At 36.0% G+C, this 22,658-nt stretch overlaps 1 protein-coding gene across 4 annotated transcripts in view; it reads left to right on the forward strand.

The window, feature by feature from the left end:
• RAD18 (RAD18 E3 ubiquitin protein ligase) overlaps positions 1-22,658 on the forward strand; it is a 113,373-nt gene that overhangs the window by 39,616 nt on the left and 51,099 nt on the right. For all 4 annotated transcript variants that reach the window (XR_015248266.1, XM_086697531.1, XM_086697532.1 and 1 more), the window contains exons 8-9: positions 12,827-12,903; positions 14,170-14,230. Coding sequence is in view for 3 of the 4 variants with exons in the window: in XM_086697531.1 (XP_086553657.1) it covers positions 12,827-12,903; positions 14,170-14,230 (138 nt within the window). In the remaining variant the exon portion in view is untranslated. The remainder of the gene's footprint in view (positions 1-12,826; positions 12,904-14,169; positions 14,231-22,658) is intronic.

Here is a 22,658-nt window from a genome sequence, read left to right on the forward strand (position 1 = left end):
CCAATCACTCCTGCCTTCATTTGCACAAATGACCAGCACCTTGACTTCTAACACCAGAGATTATTCGTTTTGCTTGTTTTTCCTATATTTTGTCTTTATGTAAATGGAATAATAAATAGCTTATGTATTCTTTGCAGTGTGGCTTTATTTGTGCAGAATTATATTTAGAAGATTCATCTATGTTTTTGTGTACAGTTGTGATCTTTTCATTTTTGTTGCTATAGAGTATTCCATTGTATATCACACTGTTTATCCATTCAGTGGTTGATGGACATTTGGATTTGTCTACTCTTTGGCTCTTAAGAATAATGTTGCTGTCTCTTTTACGTGTCTTAGTGCACATAGGCACACATACTTGTTGAATATATATATATCTAGGAGTGAAATTATTGATATATTTGTGCAGCTGCTTAGCTTTCATGGATAATGTAGCCAAAAACTCAGTGCCAGGGTACATTTTTTTTTTCCTTATTTAATTTCTTTTTTTTTCTTCTTCTTCTTGTTTTTGTTCCTACCAGTGCACACTTTCATTAGGAGGGTCTGAGAGTTCCAGTTTTTTCACATCCTTGACAACATCAGTATTGTCAGTTTTCTTTTTTGGCCATTTTAGTGGGTCATTGGTAGTATCTCATTATGGTTTTAATCTGCATTTCCCCAATGATTTACATTGTTGGGCACATTTTTATATGTTTGTTGATCATCTGGATATCTTCTTTGGTGAAATACCCATCTAAGCATTATGACCAATTTTTTTATGCTGTGTATCCTTTTCTTCCCCTTATTTATTTGTGGGAGTACTTGAAGTTTTCTGTATATAGATATTGCTGGATATATATGTATATTTAAACTCTTCAGTTTGCCTTTTCATTCTCTTAATGACTTCATTCAAGAAGTAGAAGTTCTTTTTTTTTTTTTTTTTTTTTTTTATTATATATGAAATTTATTGTCAAATTGGTTTCCATACAACACCCAGTGCTCATCCCAAAAGGTGCCCTCCTCAGTACCCATCACCCACCCTCTCCTCCCTCCCACCCCCCATCAACCCTTAGTTTGTTCTCAGTTCTCAACAGTCTCTTATGCTTTGGCTCTCTCCCACTCTAACCTCTTTTTTTTTTTTTTTTTTTTAAGAAGTAGAAGTTCTTAATTGTACTAATCTTTTGCATTTTTCCTTTAGTTAGTGCTTTATGTCCTTGCCTATTGCAAGGTCATGAGGATCTTGTTTTGTTCTAAAAGCTTTATTGGTTTTGCTTTTACGTTTTTGATCTGCAATTTATCTGGAATCTATTTTAGCGTATGTTGTGAGGTAGGGGCAAGATTCTCTTGTTTTTCCATACAGATAGCCAATCAATGCAGCACCACCATCCCTTCCCCTATCTCTTGATGGTTTTAATTTGTATTTTCCTGAGGCTAATGATGTTCAGCATCTTTTCATATATTTATTTGCTATTTGTGTGTGTGTGTGTGTGTGTTGGTAAAGGGTCTGTTGAAATATTTTGTCCATTAACATTTTTTTATTGCTTATAAGAGTTGTTTTATATATTCTCGGGGTGCTTGGGTGGCTCAGTCGGTTAAGCCTCCAACTCTTGATTTCAGCTCAGGTCATCATCTCACAGTTTGTGAGATCGAGCCTCGCATCAGGCTCTGCACTGACAGCATGGAGCCTGCTTGGGATTCTTTCTCTGCCCTTCCCTGCATGTGTGTGCACTCTCTATCAAAATAAACAAACTTAAAAAAAATAGAGTTGTTATATTCTGGATACCAGTCATTTGTGAAATACATGTATTTGAATATTGTATCCTAGGCTTTGACTTGCCTTATCATTTTCTTAATGTCTTTTGAAGAGCAGAAGTTTTTCATTTTGATAAAGTCCAGTTACCACTTTTTTTCTTTTATGGTTCATGCTTGTGGTATTCCATGAAGAAATATTTGCCTATCCTAGGATCACAAAGAATTTCTCCTATGTTTTCTTCTAGAAGTTTTATAATTTTAGCTTTAGTCTATGATGCATTTCCAGTTACTTTTTCTGTTGATGTGAGGTAAAGGTTACAGCTCACTTAAAAAAATATGGCTATGTATCTAGTTTTAACAGTCCCATTTGTTAAAAAGGCTATCCTTTCCCCATCTACATTTCCCCCTTTGTCAAAAATCCATGGACCATATATGTGTGTGAATATACCTAGAATCTTTTCTGTTCTGTTGGTCTTTATGCCGGATTTTTTTTTTTTTAGCCAGCACCATACCCCCTTGATTACTGTAACTTGGTAGCAAGTATTGAAGTCAGGTAGAGAAAGTCCTTCAGATTTGTTCTTTTTCAAAATTACTTTGACTATTCTAGGTCCTTTGCATTCCCATGTAAATGTTAGACTCAGTTTGTTAATGTCTACAAAAAGAGCCTTCTGGGATTTTAATTGGGATTACGTTAAATTCATTGATCAATTTAGGAGAATTGATAACTTTACTGAGTCTTTTAATACCAGTTAAGTTCTGTCTCTGTTTGTTTAGGTCTCCATTAATTTCTGTCAGCATTGTTTTCCAGCTTTTTATATACTTGTTTTCTAAGTATTTTGTTAAGCTTACCACTAAGTTGTTGTCGTTGTTTTTGGTGCTATTGTAAGTGGTGTTTTTTATGTCAGTTTCTCATTACTATTTTATTTTATTTTATTTATTTTTTAAAAAAAAAAATTTTTTTTTTCAACATTTATTTATTTTTGGGACAGAGAGAGAGCATGAACGGGGGAGGGGCAGAGAGAGAGGGAGACACAGAATCGGAAACAGGCTCCAGGCTCTGAGCCATCAGCCCAGAGCCTGACGCGGGGCTCGAACTCACGGACCGCGAGATCGTGACCTGGCTGAAGTCGGACGCTTAACCGACTGCGCCACCCAGGCGCCCCTCATTACTATTTTAAAGAATCATTTTGATATACTGATTTTTGCATATTTAGCTTTGTATATTTTGTATATATATATATACATATCTATAGTGTTAACTTTTAAAACTAAATTATTTCTAGTTGTTTCTAGGATTTTTATTTACACAATCATGTCAATAAAAATAAGTTTTATTTCTTTTTTCTTTTCAGTCTGTGTGTTTTTGATTTCCTCTTCTTGCTTTATTGCACTGGTTAGACACTCCAGTGCAGTGTTGTATGAAAGTATGAACAAATATCCTTTCCTTACTACCAGTCTTATAGATAACATATTTAGTCTTTAACCATTAAGTCTGACAGTTGCAGATTTTCAAAGATGCCTTTTGTGAGGTTGAGGGTGTTTCTTCGATTCCTAGTTTGTTGGGAATCGTGAAGGAGTGTTGGATTGTGTCCATTCCTTGTTCTACATTTATTGAGTTTGTCATTTTTCCCCCTTATTCAGTAATATTCTGTAATATGGCTTATTACATTGATTTTTTAATAGCTTTGTTGAAATATAATTCACATACTGTACTACCCATTCAAAGTTGTAATTCAGTGTTTCTTAGTATATTCACAGTTATGCAGCCACCACTGCAATACATTTTAGAACATTTTTATCACCCCCAAAAGAAACTCCATATCCATTAGCAGTCACTCAGCATTTTTTCCCAATCCTCATAGCCCTAGACAACTACTAATCTACTTTCTCCGTAGACCTGTCTATTCTAGATATTTTACTTACTTATCTCCCAGTGTTTGGATACTCTGTTCATTTTTTTTTTTCAGTGTTTGTGTTTTTTGTCTTTTGGTATGTTTTTGTAATGTTTTTCTTGTTAGTTGGACATAATATACTAGTTAAAAGGAACTTGTTTTAAGTAGGCCCTTAGTAATGTGGTGGTGAGGTGTGCCAGAGAGGGGAAGCTTCATAGCATTAGGCCTCAATTCTTTAGTGGCCCTGTGTCCCTGGATTGTAAACTTACCAAGTATTTCTTAGTTTTTTTCTCCTCCCTTAGGTGGGAAGATGGCTAGAGCAGGCTGGAGTTGGGTGTAGTAGTCCCTCCTTATCTGTGGGGGGATACTTCCAAGATCCCTAGTGGATGCCTGGAACCATGGATAGTACCAATTCCTATATATATTGTTTCTCCTGTGTGTGCATACCTATGATAAAATTTAATTTATAAATTAGGCACAGTGAGACATTAACAATAACTAATGAAATAGAACAATTTTAACAATATATTATAATAAAACTTATGTGAATATGGTCTCTCTCTCTCTCTCAAAATCTCTTATTGTAGTGTATTCATACTTCTTATGGTAATGTGAGGTGATAAATTGTCTGCATATTAAGAGAGTTGAATCACGTGGTCCTTGTGATGTAGTGTTAGTCTACTCTTGACTTTCTTTCTGACTATATATCAGAAGAAGGTCATCGGTGTCTGAACCATGGTTGATTGCGAGTTACCAAAACAGTGGAGAGCAGAGCTGCAATTAAGGGGGGTACTTCTGTATTTCCCTTTCCCAGGTCAATTAGGCTCTAGTAATACCCCAGTTGGTTAGGCTCATTTAACTAGTTCCCTGAGAGGACAGGTCTTGTTAAGAGAAGAATACACTGGTATATTTGAAGATGGTTTCTTTTCCCTTCCCCCTGCTCAAAACCAGAGATTTTTCTTTGATAATTTACTATAAGGATTTTGTTGAACTCCTGAAGATGAATCTCACATTATTGTCTCCCTACTACCCTCCAGCCATGACTGGGTCTCCCTGGAGTTTTTAACTCTCAGAATCATCTGCGCAGGACCTCCAGCAATTAATTAATTACGATTCAGGTTTTCTTATCTTTTGTTATGTTTCTCACTGCAGTTTCTGCTTGTAAGTTTCTCCTAAGGTAAGCCATTACTCTGTATTTTGGGGGGGGTCTCAACAGTCTTGGGGGCATTAGTTTGCCCTGTGTCCTCTTCAGTGTGGATCTAAGAAGAGTCGCTGATTTTTCAGTCTGTTGAGCTTTTAACTTGTTATTAAGACGGAATGGCAACTTCCAACCTCCTTCTGTGCAGAATTGGAAGTCCATTTCATTTAAATGAATTAATGCAAATACATGGCTTTCAGTGACTGACTTCTTTTCAAGGTTGTCCATTATTCATGGTTAGTACTGCGTTCCTTTTTATTGCCCAATAATATTTCATTGTGTGGATCTATTACTTATTTTTGCCTATTCATTGACTGACATCTGGGATTTTTCCACTTTTCAGCCATTATGAATAACGCTGCTATGAACTATGAATATCCATACACAAGTGTCTGTGTGGACTTACATTTTCATTTTCCATAGATATGTACTTAGGAGTGGAATTGCTGGGTTAAATGGTAACTACATTTTAACATTTTGAGGAACTGCTGGATTGTTTTTCAGTGTGCCTACAACATTTTACATTTCACTAGCGTAAGGGTTCCAGTTTCTCCACATTCTTGCCACCATTTGATATTCTGTCTTTCCTGTTTTGGCCACCCTAGCCATGTGAAGCAGTGTGTCATTGTGGTTTTGATTTGTATTATGTTGATTTTTGAATATTAAAGCAACCTTTTATCTTTAGCAAGGACTGTGTCCATTTCATCTAAGTTCTTGAATTTACAATTTGCTGTCAGCATTTTTTTTAAGAATATTTCTTTCATTGCCTTTTAATGTCTGTGGGATCTGTGGTAATGTACTGTCTTTTGTTTTTGATACTAGAAATGTGTCTTCTCTCTTTTTTCCCTTGATTGGGTTTACCTATAAGATATCAATTTTATGGATTTTTCCAAAGAACTGGCTTTCAGTTTCATTTTTTTTCCTCAACTTATTGCGTATTTTCCATTCTATTGAATTTTCCTCCTATCATTATTTTCTTCTTTCTAATTACTTTAGGTTTAATTTGGTCTTATCTCTGTAGCTTATTATGGTGGAAGCTTAGATAATTATTTCAGATTGTTCTTCTTTCAAAATTTTCCTATAAGTACTATTTTACTTACACCCACAAATGTTGCATTCAGTTAAAATATTTTCTTTCTTTTTTTAAAAAGTTTTTTCGCGTTTATTTATTATTGAGAGACAGAGAGAGACAGAGCATGAGCAGGGGAGGGGCAGAGAGAGGGGGAGACACAGAATCTGAAGCAGGCTCCAGGCTCTGAGTTGTCAGCACAGAGCCTGGTGCGGGGCTCAAACTCACAAACTGCGAGATCGTGATCTGAGCCCAAGTTGGACGCGTAACTCACTGAGCCACCCAGGTCCTCCTAAAATATTTTCTAATCTTTGTTGCCATTTCTTCTTTGAATAGTGGGTTATATAGAAGTATTTCCAATTTCCAAATATATGGGCATTTCCCAGAAATCTTTTATTATTCATTTTACTTTGATTCTATTTAACCAGTTCTGTATCATTTCAGACCGTTTACATTTACTGAGACTTGTTTTATAACTCAGCATTAGGATTTCCTGGTAAATGTTCCATAAACACTTGAATATTTTGCTTTTTTTTTTTTCCTTAAATGTTCCGTAAACTTGCTTGATAGTAACATTCAGTTCTTCTGCATCCTTGCTGATTCTATATTCGCTGGTGCTATCAATTCCTGAAAGGATTATTGAAATCTCCAACTATATTTATAGATTTTCCATTTTTCCTTTCAATAATTTCAGTTTTCCTTATATTTTGAATCTCAATAATTAAGTGTATGTGCATTTAGTATTGTTATGTCTTCTAGATAAGTTGACCTACTACTACTTATTATTATGAAATGTTTGTCTTTGTCTCTGGTAATATTCTTCGTCTCAAAATCTACTTTATCTGGTATGAATGAATATAGCCACTCTATCTTACTTCACTCTTCTTCTCTTTAAACCCATTGTGTTATTATATTTAAACTTCTTTGAAAGCGGTATATGGTTTTGATTTCCTTTTTTCTTCAAGTTTATTTATTTATTTTGAGAGACAGAGAAAGAATGAGCAAGAGCATGAGAAGAAAAGGGACAGAGAGAAAGGGAGAGAGAGAATCCCAGGAAGGTTCCGCACTGTCAGCGCAGAGCCTCACATGGGGCTTGATCTCATGAATGGTGAGATCTCATGACCTGAGCCGAAATCAAGAGTCGGATGCTTGACTGACTGAGCCACCCAGGTGCCCCTGGATTTGCTTTTAAAATGTAATTTGACAAGATAGACCATTAAGTTATAGGGCTTAAACCATTTTCATTTCATTTAACCTATTAGGTTGAGTTCAAGGCTGTCATCTTGCTTTTCTTTTCTACTTGTCCTACTCATTCTTTGTTTTGTCTTCCTTTTTTTGGATTGAGTATTTTTTAGTTTTCTGTTTCCTCATTTGGTTATTAGGTATATCTGTTTACTTTCTTTTAGTGATTATTCTAGTGCTTACCATATGTATCTTAAGCTTATCACTGTCTCCCTTCCAATAATATACTAACTACTTCATGTAGAACATAGAAGTATCTTATGACTTCCATCTTTCGTTTCATTATTGTCATAGATTTTTCTTCTATATGTGTTACAACCTCGATAATTCCTTTTTACTCTTTTTTTTAAATTGTCAATTTTCTTTTAAAGAAAATAAAAATGAAAAAGAAAGTCTATATGTGCCTACACATTACTATTTCCAGTATTTTTCATCTCCTTGCTTAGATCAAGGTTTCCATCTGATGTCATTTTCTTTTGGCCTGAAAAACTATTTAATATGTCTTGTAAAGAGTGCAGATGTGCTAGTTACAAATTCTTTTCAGCTTTTGTGTGAAAAAGCCTTTTTTTTAAGTTTATTTTTTTATTTTGAGAGAGACAAAAAGTGTAGGTGGGGGAGGGGCAGAGAGGGAGAGAGAAAATTCCAAGCAGGCTCTGTGCTGTCAGTGTGGAGTCAAACTTGGGACTTGATCTCATGAACCATGAGATCCTGACCTGAGCCAAAAGCAAGGGGTGGACGCTTAACTGACTGAGCCACTTAGGTTCCTCGAAAAAGCTTTAATTTTGTGTTTGTAAAGTAGTTAAAACTACTTTATTTGGAAATAATTATCATAAAAAAAACATCTGTACCCTTTATATGGAATCATCTATCATCATTTTGCCTTATTTCCTTTATGAATTGCTATTACTCTCTCTCTGTATAAAAATACATGTGTGTAACATACTTATATACTTCTATTTTTTCCTTAAACCATCTAAGAATAAGTTGTATAATCTTGATTCTTTACCACTAAGTACTTAACTATGTATTTCCTAAGACAAAGGATATTCTCTTTTATTATGAAATTACAGCTATTAATTTCAGTAAATTTAACTTTGTTAACAATACTTTTATCCATTCTATCATCTCTGTTCTATTTTCAGCAGTGGACCCAGTAATGATTGCTAATAGATATCTTTTTTTTTTTTTCTTCTAGTACATGGTGCGGTTTTGGATCACATACTGCATTTAGTTGTGCCATCTTTTCCGTCTCTTTCTATCTAGAACAATTCCTCAGTCTGTCTTTGTCTTTTATGACATTGGCAAAGAATACAGGCTTTGTTGTTGTTGTTTTCCCCCCCCAAAACAGAGTATTTCTCACTTTGGCTTTGTGTGATGTATCCTTATAATTACATCAAGGCTGTGCATTCCTGGCCAGAGTACTATATATGTGATGTTTTTTGTCCCTTGTCAGGATATCACATCCAGGGTGTTTGACATCTTTGTGCCTCTCATTTGTGATGGCTGGTTTAATCATCTTCTCAGTTTCTCCCTCGATACTGGGAGATTATATAGTTTTCCCCTTGCTACTAATTGGATATCTGTAGAGACACTTTAACACCATGTAAATATCCTATACCTCATTAAAATTTCACCCCTACATTACTATTCTTAGGTAATTTTTATATGAACTAATCTTTTCTGTGATAGTTGCAAAATGATGATTTTCTAACGTCACTCCTTCCACGTTGCTACTGGTGCCTTTGCTTCTAGGTTCTTGTAGCAGATTGAGCTCAGGAATACATGCATGCATATAGATGTGCATACATGGGTATGTACATATACATGACATGCTTATGTGCCTGTATACTGTATGTGTATATATAAATGTAAATCCATTTATACTTATATACATTAGAAATCATGAGAGCATACTGATTGCAGTCCAACCCCACAGAGTTCTATACCTTTCTCTGTCCATATTTATACTTCCCATTTTTTTTCCACAAGAAGAATCCTCCCTTCAATAGCATCAGCACATTTAGTAATTTGTCCCAATTCTGTAGTACATCTAAAATAGTTTCAGAATTGCTTCATCTGTACTACTACACCACTGCAAAACAGACCTACCTATAAGAAAGAATTCAGAATATTTTTTAGTTCTCTCTCCCCACAGTTGCTTTCCCCGCCTCCATTTCCCAGACTGAGGGTATGTAGTCAGATATTGTGTTCATAATTTCCTTTTTATCTTTCTTCAGTGTGTGGCTTGGTGTTTTACTGAAATACAGTAGGGTTCATTTGTTTTCCTTTGTTTCTAATTGTTGTTTTTTAGTTGTCCCTTGCAAGTATAAGAAATTAATAACTTAAATGTAACATTTAAACTAAGAAGATAAATTTTTATAATGGACCACTGGCTGTCATAAAAATATTACATACAGTAGCAGGTTTGTTTTCTTTTGTTTCAAGAGAGCTCCTGATTACTTGTTGAAGCATTTGTATGATGGTACCTTTAAAATTCTTACCAGATAGTTTCATGATTGGAGTCATCTCAGTGTTAGTATCTGTTGAGTGTCTTTTCTCATTGAAGTTATGATTTTCCTGCTGCTTAGTTGACAAGTGTTTTTATTGTGTCCTAGACATTTTGACTATAATAGGAGATTCTAGTTCTTTTAAAAATATTCTCCTTTAACAGGCACCCTGTTTACGTTTAACATGCAGATCCGGACCTACTTCTGTGGACCATGGTTCTAATGACAGTGTAGTTTTCAGAGCCCTTGCAGCGTTGTCCTGGTCTGCTTCCTTTAATTACTACCTAAAGGGCCCTCTGAGAATCTGGTGTTTCATACTGTGCTCCACTTCCCAAACCTTTTGGCCTCTAAAATTAATTTTTAGAATATTTCACATGTGAGTTGGCCAAGAATGTATTTAGGATTTCCTGTGCAGGTTTAAAGGATACTGTTCTCCAGGTTTTGTCTCTTTGAGATCCTTGCTCCAATCACTAGTTAGAGGGTAAGGGTCCTATCTGCTACTGCTGGCTGAGGTCTAGGTTTCTCATTTGGTCTGCACTGGCCCTGTGTTGCTGGGAGAGGAAAGCCTTTCCCAGTGCTGCTGTTACTGCTGGGGGAGAAGGGGGGTGGAATCCATACTCCACACTTAACTTTCTGATTGTACTGTAGTGGGCAGGAAGCATCAGCAGTGTTTAGCTGGAGTAGGTCAGATATTGTCATAAAGTTTTTTGGTCTCCTCCTTTCATAGTCCTTTGCTAGAAAAATGGTTTCTTGGGTGTGTGTGTGTGTGTGTGTGTGTGTGTGTGTGTGTGTGTGTGTGTGTGTGTTCTGGGTTGCAGGCTTCACCAGAGTCACCAGAGTCCAGTCTGGGATTTACAGAAGATAAAAAGGAAGCCCAAAGAACTCACCATCATGTTGTCCCTTAACTTCTGAAGCCCTTAGCCAGTCCATCTTTCTCCTTCTACCCTTCAGAGTTCTCTTATACTTGTTACCTTACATTCAAGGGTTTTAGTGATAATTACTGAGGGAGAGTATGAGAAATCAGAAGAGAAATGAGTCTAGTCCATCTTCTTTGGAACTGCAAGTTCTCATTCATGTATTTTTAATTTCTGTTCTAGGTGCAGACACATTTAAGATTGTTAGGTTTTCTTATTGAATTGAGTCTTTTATCATTATACAATTTCCCTCTTTATCCCTGATAACATTCATTATTCTGAAGTCTGTTGTGCCTTTTTAATATAGCTATTGCAAGTTTCTTCCCTTTAGTATTTACATGATACATCTCTTTCCATTCCTTTATCTTGGACCTATCTATGTCTTTTATTTAAAATGCATTCTGGGGCATCTGGGTGGCTCAGCTGGTTAAATGTCTGACTGTTGATTTCATCTCAGGTCATAATTTCATGGTCTGTGGGTTCGAGCTCCAGCACCGGGCTCCTCACTGGCAGTGCAGGGTTCTCTCTGTCCCTCTTTATCTGCCCCTTATCCGCTTGCATGCATGCCTGTGTTCTCTCTCTCTCACAATAAATAAAATGGGTTCTTTGCTGAAAGCATATAGTTTGGTCTTGCTTGTTTTAATCGAGTCTACATTCTGTATCTCTTATTGATGCTTTTAAATCACTTACACTTAATGTACTTATTGTTGCAGTTGGCGTTATTTTCTGCTTGTTCCTTCTGCTTTTTATTCCATTTATTTGCTCTCTTTTGGGTTGAGTATTTTTTATTAATACATTTTATTTCTACTTTGGGCTTATTTTACCTTTTTTTCCCAAAAGTTTTAGTGGTTGACGTAGGATTTGTAATAAGCACCTGTTAGTTACAGTTTACTTTCAAATGATGTACTGCTTCACTTACAGTGTAAGAACCTTACAACAGTATACCTTAAATCCCTAATTCTTTGTGTTGTTGTTGTCATGAGTTTTGTACTTTTACCTATGGTATTAACACAATATGTTGTTGTTTTGAATGGTCAGTTACCTTTTACAATAGTTAAAAATAAGAAAAATATTTGTATTTACCTTCATTTTAACCATTTCTATCACTCTTCATTTTCTCTTCTAGGAAGAGAGAAGTTTCTAGTTTGATATTTCTTCTGCTTGAAGAACTTCTTTTAACACTTTTTATAGTACAAGTCTGCTAATAACATAGTCTCTCAGTTTTTGTTAGTCTCAGAAAATCTTTATTCTCCTTCACTTTTGAAAAATACTTCCATTGGTATAGAATTCTGGATTGGCATGGTTTTTTCCCCCATACTTTTAATTCATCACTCCATTGTCTTCTGGCTTGAATAGTTTCTTTCTTTTTAAAAAATTTTTTTTGACATTTATTTATTATTGAGAGAGAGAGACAGAGCATGAGCATGGAAGGGGCAGAGAGAGAAGGAGATACAGAATCCGAAGCAGGCTCCAGGCTCTGAGCTGTCAGCACAGAGCCTGACTCAGGGCTCGAACTCATGAACCGCGAGATCATGACCTGAGCCAAAGTCGGATGCTTAACTCACTGAGCCACTCAGTCGCCCCTGGCTTGAATAGTTTCTAATGAGAAGCCATGATATAATGCTTGATTTTTCTTTATGTAATATACTCTTTTTCTCTGGCTCACGCAGATTTTCTCTGTGTGTCTGTGTTATATACATTGTTGTATTTTTGTTTTGTTTTGTTTTTGCATTCTGCTTAATATTCTTTGAGTTTCTTGCCTTTGTGGTTTGATGTCTTTTATTATATTTGGCAAATTCTGGCCATTAGATCTTCAAATATTTTTCTCTTCCCTTTCTTCTTCTTTTGGGATTTCTGTTCCATGTATGTTAGACCTTTTCATATTGCTCCATGGCTCTTAATGCTCTGAGTCTAAAAATGTAAATTTATATTTAGTACATTGGAGTTTGAATAGATATCTGCTAAGAATTGGATTCCACTAACAAATTAATTTTCATATTCCATTGGGACTGCTATTTATACCTATATTTTTAAAGGAAAGAGCAAAATGACTTTACTGTACTCTTACAGTTATGTCTTAAATTGTTCTACATGTGTAAGAGTTCAGTGTTTTACTCCTTTTTAATCTTTTATTTTGCAATAACTTTGGACTTAGAGGAAAATTAACAACAGGTAGTGTGAACAGGTAGTTCACACATTCCCATCATCTAGCTTTAGGGTTGTACAATGATCAAAACCATGTAATTAACACTGCCTGTATGTCCTTATTTTAACAGCTGCTGAAATAGTTCAAGAAATTGAAAACATGGAGAAGACTAGGATGCGTCTTGAAGCTAGTAAACTCAACGAAAGCGTATGTTGATGGTCTATTTCATTGGGTAGAAATGATGGACAGAAAAATTGAATGCCCAGTAAAATTAAATCTGTTAAGTAGGAAATGTCCTGGAACACATTTCCATTTAGTGTATTATGATTTTCTTGCAGCTGATTTTGAGCACAAAATTCTATCACAGTTAGGAGTCTTCTAGGGCTAAGTACAATCCAAAGTGGAGTTTATTAATGAATTATAGTCCTGTGGAAAAAGCATATGCCTGTACATCTGGTGGCCTTGATATAAGTCCTTCCTCTGCTGGTTGCATTTGATAAGCTCTTTAACATCTGTGGCCCTTAGGATCTTTGTCTGTAAAACTCGGGGGTTAAACTATATGATCTCTAAGATATCCCCCTTCAGCTTGGCATTCTGTAATTCTGTGATTATGCTGATGGAGAAATTAAGTAATTGTAAGACTTAATGAGGACTGAGTATCTATTAAGCTTGTTGAGGGAATCAGACACCTAAAATTCTTCACTATTGCCTTCCTCTAGCTTGATGGTCCAAAACTTGAGGAAAGGATACCAAAGAAGAAAATAGTCATTGTGTCCTATGACACTGGAGGAAGTGTTATGGGCTCTCCCAAGTAGACTTTTTTCCTAGACCATCGGTAATGTGTTTGTAAGGAAAGCACCGACCTTAGGGAAGTAAGTTTATAATCAGATAGTAGAAAAAAAATGAGATTTTCATTGATTTTATTATTACCTGTGTGCTAACTGTAAGATGGAAACTGTAATGAGTCATGTAAGTAGATTTCTGATCTCTTAAGTCTAAGATTTTCAAAAGTGGAAGTAGAAATTTAACATATTGAGTGTTATATTTTCTTTATTTATTACCTTTCCAGTAGACTTGGAGAGGTTAGGTTGGAAAAGGGAGAAGTCAAACAACAAAATCTGCCTTATTAATGATCTGCTAAATACTTCTTCAGTCTTGTAGTTTCACGTGTTACTGTTGTGTTAATGAAGGTGAAAAATTAAATACCAAAAGTGGGAAATTTAATTGATCATTGTATTAATTCTTCATGTTAGTGTTAATATGAATATTAGTGTTGCATTTTCTACAGATGAGAAAACAGTAATGAGTAAAGGTATACTAATTATGATATTCAAAGGAGGTACACAGGAGTTATTCTTCCTAGGTTTATATGAAACAGAGATAAGAGATTATTTTCCCCTATTTTAAAGTTTGTAGTACTCCAGTTTTTGTCACTTTCTGAATTTTTAATTAAGATCTTTTGGATTATTTTAGATAATGGTTTTTACAAAGGACCAAACAGAAAAGGAAATAGATGAAATTCACAGTAAATATCGTAAGTTGTGTGGCATTTTCTTTATTTATAGAGAAGTTGGGTTTCAGGTTAATCTTAAGTAATTTTAAGTAACTTTTTAAAATAAGTTTTTACAGTAATGTTTTATGTAAACTTTTCTTCTATATTACTTAACTGAATTTTAGTTGTTTACTCCGTGACCTTTCTTGTGCCTGTTTTTTGATTTCTAACATTCTTCTTTGAGCTTATCACTAAGTACTTTGTGAATATTAATTAGCTGCTCTCAAAACATCTCTGTGAAAATAAAATGGAGTTAAAATGGAAACATTCCTGACTTTCCATCCTGTCCTCAGGCCACTCACTGCAACACTTCTGTGAAGAATTTCAGCACTTCTGTAACTTGCAAATTTGTGCCAAAAATAGTTTTCACTTTATCAGTTGTTACCAACTTCCAGCTTACTTCCTTTTCCTTATTAGGCTTTTGTATGTATCTTTTCCGGGGCTAGCACATTCACGTTTTGTCAGTTTGGTAGCTGTTATTTTTGGTTGGTTGTTTTTTAGTTTAAATTTAAATTTAAGTACCTGGCAAAAGGTAGTTAATAAATATGGAATGATATTCCACACATGATGTGTTTTAGTTGTGCTAAGAGGATTTTTTCTTTTTCTTTTTCTTTTTCTTTTTTCCCCTTCCTTCTTAAGCTTTGAATGTCTAGGTACGGGAGTGATCTGTTTGGGAGGAGAGACGCAGTACACAGGCATTAGATACAGGTGTGATGGCCTGTGCCTTACCAGAGTAGGAAAAGGAGCCTAGAATATTCATGGACCTTAGACTGAACAACAAAAGTCAATGTTTTTCTGTTGTTAGATAAGTGTGATAGGAGCTTCCTTAATATTTGGGAAGCCAACGTGATTTTTCTTGAGGCAGAGGATAGAGAATATCAAGTGACCACTGAATTGCTAAAAATAAGGCCTGTAAAAATAAGGAAACCAGCAAATTTGCTTGGAGAGAAAGTAATTTAAACCATTAAAAAGATAATATCTAACAATTATGCCAGAAAAGATATAACTATTGCTCCCTATTTAATATCTAAAAAAAAGTTTACATACAATAGAAATTTGTATCTTTACTAGGCATGTCATGTTAAGTTAATGCATTTAGCCCTAAAATAAATCTCTGTATCTATTTTTTAAAAAATACATGAAATGGGGCGCCTGGGTGGCACAGTCGGTTAAGCGTCCGACTTCAGCCAGGTCACGATCTCGCGGTCCGTGAGTTCGAGCCCCGCGTCAGGCTCTGGGCTGATGGCTCGGAGCCTGGAGCCTGCTTCCGATTCTGTGTCTCCCTCTCTCTCTGCCCCTCCCCTGTTCGTGCTCTGCCTCTCTCTGTCCCAAAAATAAATAAAAAAACGTTGAAAAAAAAATTAAAAAAAAAATACATGAAATGGACAACTCCCTTGAAAGACACAAATTACTAAACTTTATTTAAGAAGAAATAATAGACAAATTGAATTTGCAATTCCTGAAGAAATCCCAGGTCCAAGTGGGGTCACTGGTGAATTCTATGAAATATATAAGGAAGGAAATAATAATCAGTTTTAGACATATTCTGCTAGAAAATTGAAATGGAAGGAATACTTCTTACCCCATTTTATGAGGCTGAAGTTTCCATGAAACTAAAAACCAAAGATGGTATAATAAAAGTTCATGGGGCACCTTGGTGGCTCAGTCGGTTAAGTGTCCAACTTCGGCTCAGGTCATGATCTCATGGTCCGTGAATTCGAGCCCCCTGTCGGACTCTGTGCTGACGGCTCAGAGCCTGGAGCCTGCTTCAGATTCTGTGCCTCCTTCTCTCTCTCTGCTCCTTCCCCGTTCGTGCTCTGTCTCTGTCTCTTTCTCAAAAATAAATAAACATTAAAAAAAAAAGTTCTGACCAATATTCCTCATTGAACATGGATGCAAAAATCCTTAACAAAATTTTAGTAAATTACATCTGGCAATACATATACAAGATAATGCATCATAACCAAGTGGGATTTATCCTAACAGTGCAAGATTGGTTTAATTTTAGAAAATTAATCATTGTAATTCACTGTATTAAGTGACTAAAAAAACACTATATGGTTCTCAAAATAGATGCAGAATAAGTGTTTGACAAAATTGAACACCCATTAATATAAAAACTCTTACCAAAATAGAATTTCTTCAATCTGGTAAAGAATATCTATAAGAAACCTACAACTAACATCATATTTAATGATGAAATATTAAATACTTTTCTTCTGTTGGGAGCAAGGTAGATATGTTCTTTCTCACATTTTTTATTGTACTGTAGGTCGTCAACAGTGTGAAGGAATAAGAGTAGTATACAGATTTGAATGAAATAAATAAAACTTTATAGTCACAGTTGACATTATCATCTTTCACAAATAGTATGAATTGTGAAAGAAAAAGGTAAAAGGAAATATAAGTTATATTTCAGTAGAATTTAGTGTTTACTCTTTAAAAGGCAAATATGAAAATGAAAACTCAAGCCACAGATTGTGAGAAAATACTGTAAAATTTATATTTGACAAAATACTAGTATCTATATTATGTAAAGAACTCTTCAATAATAAGGCATATGCCATATATATATATATATTTTTTTTTTTTTTAAACGGTAAAAGACTGAAACATTCTGCAGCGAAATAAATATTTAAGTGTCAAGTAACCACATGAAAATATAGGTTAATCTTATTAGTCATTAGTCTTTAGGAAAGTATAATTAAAAAAAAATTTTTTTTAACATTTATTTTTGAGAGAGAGAGATACAGAATGTGAGCGGGAAGGGGCAGAGAGTGAGGGAGACACAGAATCCAAAGCAGGCCACAGGCTCCCAGCTGTCAGCACAGAGTCCGATGTGGGGCTCAAGCCCACAAACTGAGATCATGACCTGAGCCAAAGTCAGATGCTTAACTGACTGAGCCACCTAAGCACCCCAGGAAGATATAATTTTAAATGAAATAATACTATATACTTATTTTAATGGCAGGGGGAAAAAAAAAAAAAGGGTAATACCAAACTCCTGGCCAGGATGTGGAGCAAATGGAAATCTTATGCATTGCTGGTGAGAAAGCAAAATGATACAACCACTTAGGTAAACAGTTTAGCAGTTTGTTTTAAGGTTATATACCTCCATACAACCCAGTCATTCTACTCCTAACTATTTATCCAAGAGAAATGAAAGCATATATCCACACAGAGATAGGAAGTCAGGTTTATTGAGATATAATTTCCAAAAAACAAAATCCATGAATTGTATTAAACAATTTCAAGAGTATTATGGACAAATGCTATAGCAGCTTATTCATATTATCCTAAACTGAAAACAACCTAAATATCCATAAACACATTATGATATATCCATATACAATGGAACAGTACTTAACAATAAAAAAGAATTAACCCTTGACATACGAAGCCACATGGGGGGAATGTCAACAACATTGTGCTACAACAAAAGCGAAATTAAAAGGGTAGCATCTTGAATGAACATTTATATAAAGTTCTAGAAAGGCAAAAATTAGTAACAGAAAGCATATTGGTACTGCCAGCTCCTGTGGGTGGGGGAAAAGGGGATCAGGAAGGAACTCTTTTGGGTGATTTAAGTCTTCTATTTCATGAGTGCATTGGTAGTTACGCGACTACAGGTTTTTTTGCATCAAATTAAATTGTTCATTTCAAATTCACGAATTTTATTGTGTGTAAATTATTTCTCGGGAAGTCTGATTTTATTTTTTATTTAATTAATTAATTTATATATATATTTAAAAAAAATTTTTTTTAACATTTATTTGTTTTTGAGAGACAGAGACAGGGCATGAGCTGGGGAGGGGCAGAGAGAGAGAAGGAGACACAGAATCTGAAGCAGGCTGCAGGCTCTGAGCAAGCTGTCAGCACAGAGCCTGATGCGGGGCTTGACCCACAAACTGTAAGATCATGACCTGAGCCGAAGTCGGACGCTCAACCGACTGAGCCACCCAGGCACCCCAGGAAGTCTGATTTAAAAAATTTAGAGAGAAAAGGGCATTCTTTTTTATTTTTGCAAATCTCTGATGTCTTGCTTAATAGAGAACATCTTGACTTTCATATCAGCTTCTGCATTTAAACTGTTGCTATGTGTTGCTTTGGTTGAAGCATATGAAAAATATCCACCCTGACACAGGTAGGCAATTGAAAAGAGAGAAGTGTTTCAGTAGATTTTTTTTTTTTTTTTAGATAATCATGGGTATTGTTGGCAAGTGTTATTTCAGAACGGTTAGTTACAATGGAATTTGAAATCATATTAATGAAGTTTTTGTACTCTACCCCATAAAAATCCACTGGTCTGTCACGTGCTTTGAAAGGCCCTTCTACCTGTGAATGGTTTTGTAACATCATTTGTTGGTTATTTGGAAAATATTGGTTCATCGAGTTGCAAATGTTTGCATTTTTTCATTTGTATTATATAATATAAAAGAACAGCATTCTTTAATTTCAGCCCCAGTCTTCTCAGGAAAGTTAAGTATTGGGAAACCGTCAGCTCGTAATGTCGGATACAAGTTATCCAGAGTTCTGATTTTCACTTGAAAGCTATCCTTTTATCTTTGTCAGCAGATGCTGTCACTTGTTTTTCTTGAAGTGAAAACCTCCCTCACTCACTTTTGAGAAAATATATTATCCAAGTGTAAATAATCACAGTTTGTCTACTGTTCTTTCAAGTAAAAATGCTGTTTGTTTAAAAAGTAGCTAATTTAGCTCCCACCTGAAATAAGTACACAGGTGCTTCTGCAGGCTGTGGTATTTCCATTATACGTTGGGTGTAGAGCACAGGTGCTGTATTTGTAGTTCTCATTTTACCACTGAGGTTATTAAAAAAGATATGTACTCCAGGGTCAAAATAAAATACATACTTTTCTTACCGGTTCGTCAAGGACATTCTTAAAGTGACTTTTTCTTTTTTCTTTTTTTTTAAATTGGTGTCTGCATGACCGTGTAGCATATAGTGATTACTAAGTTCGGGGTCACTTCTTTGGTTCATGCTAGGACACCAGCAGTTTTATCCACCATTTCTCTTGCACTCAGTGCCTATGTCAACATAACAAAGAAGGCACATAAAATAGGTTTTACCTTATTTGCCCTCTGAAAGAGGCTCAGAGATCTTTAGCAGTCAGCCAGTGCACTTGGAATTCTGCTGTTTTAAGAGTGTCCATGATGGGTTGATGAAGGAGGGGCCATGAGATAGGAGGAAAGCTTGGAAATGTGGTATCAGAAAATCTAGGAAAGCAAAGTGTTTCAAGAAAGGAAATAAGATGAATTGTGTCAGATGCTACTGTGAATGGTAGAGTAAAAGACGGAAAGCATCGGTGCATTTCACAGCTTAGAGGCAGCAAACTAATTTCTACAAGAACAGTTTCTTAAGAGGAGAGGTGTCAGACGCTCTGGGTGTCCACGAGATGAAACTGGAGGTGAGGAAGTGAGACTAAGGTGGACAGCTCTTGGGGGAGATTTTACTCTGTCAGGGAGAGAAAAATGAGGGCGTAGCTGGAGGTGGGTGTTGGTCAAAAGATGGTTTTGTTTGTTTTTCAAGTTGGGAAATACTTAACCTAGTGGCTTTCAGATCTTTTCTGACTATAACCCACAGTGAGAATCATATTTTATATCATTACTAATGATATACACACACATTACTGAAGTAAAAGTTTTACAAACCAATATTTACCCTTATTTAAGGTTATATTCAGATGTTCTCAAGTCATGTTCACATTCCCCCACACCAACCTTACATGTCTCCAACATTAGAAAAAATTGTTTTCCATCATTTTGCTCTCAAAATTGTATTGACTTTGAAAGAATATAAGTAGTGAGATAATTGAGTTCCAAAGCCAGTTGGTTATGCTTATCCAAGCCACCTGTACTGCATCTCTCTCCCTCCCTCCCTCCCTCTCTCTCTCTCTCTCTCTTTCTCTCTTTAAGTAAGACTTTATGTTTTTACAGCAGGGAAATGTGACAGACTTCCCATATATCTCCTGCCCCCATGCATGCATGACCTCTCCCATTATCAACACCCCATCTCTGGTGTTATCATTAACGAACCTACACTGACATCATAGTCATCCAAAGTCCATGCTTTACTTTAGGGTTCACTCTTGGTGTGAACCATGCATTCCATGGATCTGGACAGCGATATAATGACATGCATCACTGTGATAGCCTACAGATTATTTTTGCTGCCCTAGGAGTCCTTTGTGTCTTGTCAGTTCATACCCCACCTGCTACAAAACCCCCGGCAACCACTGATCTTTTTTTTGTCTCCATAGTTTTGCCTTTTCCAGAATGTCATATAGTTGGCATCCTGTAGCATGTAGTCTTTTCAAATTGTCTTCCGTCTTTTGGCAATGTGCATTTAAAGTTCCTCCATGTCTTTTCATGGCTTGATAGTGCTTTTTGTTTTAGTGCTGAATTATATTCCATTGTCTAGATGTACTATAGTTCATCCATTCTGCCATTGGAGGACATCTCGGTTGCTTACTCTTTCCATTTTTAATGTATTCTGGCACTTTACACTCTTTATTTCATTAAGGAAAAATGCTGGTTACCTAGTTGTTTTCATAACCCACATTCTTGCTTTCTGCAGAACAGTCCTAGGCATATTTGTATGCCAGTGGGAAAGATGCATAGAGGGGGAAATTGATGATGTAAGAAAGGGAGAGGATAGTTAGAGGTGCTATATCTTTGAGAAGGCCTTAGTGATGGAATCCAGAGCATACGTTAGAGGTTGGCCTTTAATTGTTGCAAGGACAGTCATTTTTCGTTAAATTCAAGGAAGATAGAGCGTATGTGCACAGATGAATTAATGGTAGTTGGAAGATGATAAGGTTTCTGTTAGAATGTTTCTGTGTTCTCAAAGTAGTGTGAGGCCAGCTGAGTAGGGGGGTGTTGCACGTATGCAAAAGCTTGAAGTGGTCATTTTGGAGAATAGTAAAGCAGAGTTTGCTAGAGAAAGGTAGAAAAGTTGTACAGCGGTGTTGAGTGCCCATTTTAGGTTTACATCATGAATTTAAAGTGAGACTGGTCAGTTCAGGGCTAAATGAACAAGCCCTTAGTGAGCATTAGCCATTACTGTTACTCTCTTTTCCATCCAGGTTTAGTTGCTTGGGTGTCCTAGGAGGTTGGTGAAAAAAAATGTATTCGATTTTACTTTGAGAGACACTGACTCCAAACTTGTTCTGTGACTTCAAGTAGATGAGTGAGTATTTCAGTGTGTTTGCTGTAGGGGGTGAGTCTGTCCAGTTCTTGAGAGAGCCTGGGTTTGGTCTTGTGTACCTCTCAGTTCACGGGCAGATCTGGGGACCCTCTGGCTGTAAAAGCTGGTCTAGAAAAGTAGTTAAGGGGTGGTGAAGGAAGGAATGAATGAATGGCTTGACATGGCACTAGAAAAGATTATGATATTTCAACTTGGAGAGTCGGAAAGGGTGATATTATTCAAGTATTAAAAATCTTGAAGGATATGAAATGGTTGAATGTAAAGTGCATTCATGAGCTCCCACAATTATGTTAACCAGTTAATATTTTTAAGAGGTAAATTCAGGGCATCTAATTAGCAGAGCCGAGATTTTAAACTCTTTAAAGAACTTCTTGCCAGATGGCACAGCTCCTAAAATGAGGTGAAGAGATGAATGGGAGCAATTTTATTAGTCATAATCTCTTGGCACTGTTCATCTTTTGAGCAGGGGTTTTTGTTCCTCTTGGGTCAAAGCCAAAGCAGTGGCTGCCATTTACTGTTTGGTTTCCAGCCTAGCTGTAGGGTAATAAGATTAAACAAAGAAAATCTCTTTTTAAACCTGGGATTTTATTACTTCAGAAGAGAAAGTCATTAAGCCTCCTTAACTGTTAATGAGATTACTTGAGCAAGTTTCTTAAGTAATTCTTACACCCAGAATTCATAGATACTCAGTGGCCTTACTGGGAAAACAGCCTAGACCAGGTCTGACTAGATTACATAGACCCCACAGTGCTGTGTTACCCTTGCCTAACAGAAACTATATAGTGATGGTGGTGGTGTTAGCCCACTGCTTCTGGGGAGCTGAAGGAAGTACAGAATAATTATCCTCAAATGCATAGAGTTAAATAGGACCTGAAAGAAATCACCTATTTCCTAGATAGGATCTCACCTATTTCTAAAGAGCTAACTTTTCCCAGCAATCTTTATGGCCAGCCATTATTTCTTTTGCTGGAGTTTTACCCAGTCTCTTAATGTAAAATTTACCACATACCTTACAACCCAACATGTTAGTTTCACTGGGAGTTTTACATGTACATACACATAAATATATTGGGATTAGGAGCGGTCTCTCCCTGATGTCCAAAGAACAGTCGCATTTATAGATCAGGAATATTGAATTCAGTGTGCAAATGGAGGCAAAACTGGCCTCTTCCACAGTGGGGAGAG

Source organism: Puma concolor, chromosome A2 (assembly GCF_028749965.1).
Source record: "Puma concolor isolate L17-30 chromosome A2, mPumCon1.1.hap2, whole genome shotgun sequence".
Taxonomy (NCBI): Eukaryota; Metazoa; Chordata; class Mammalia; order Carnivora; family Felidae; genus Puma; species Puma concolor.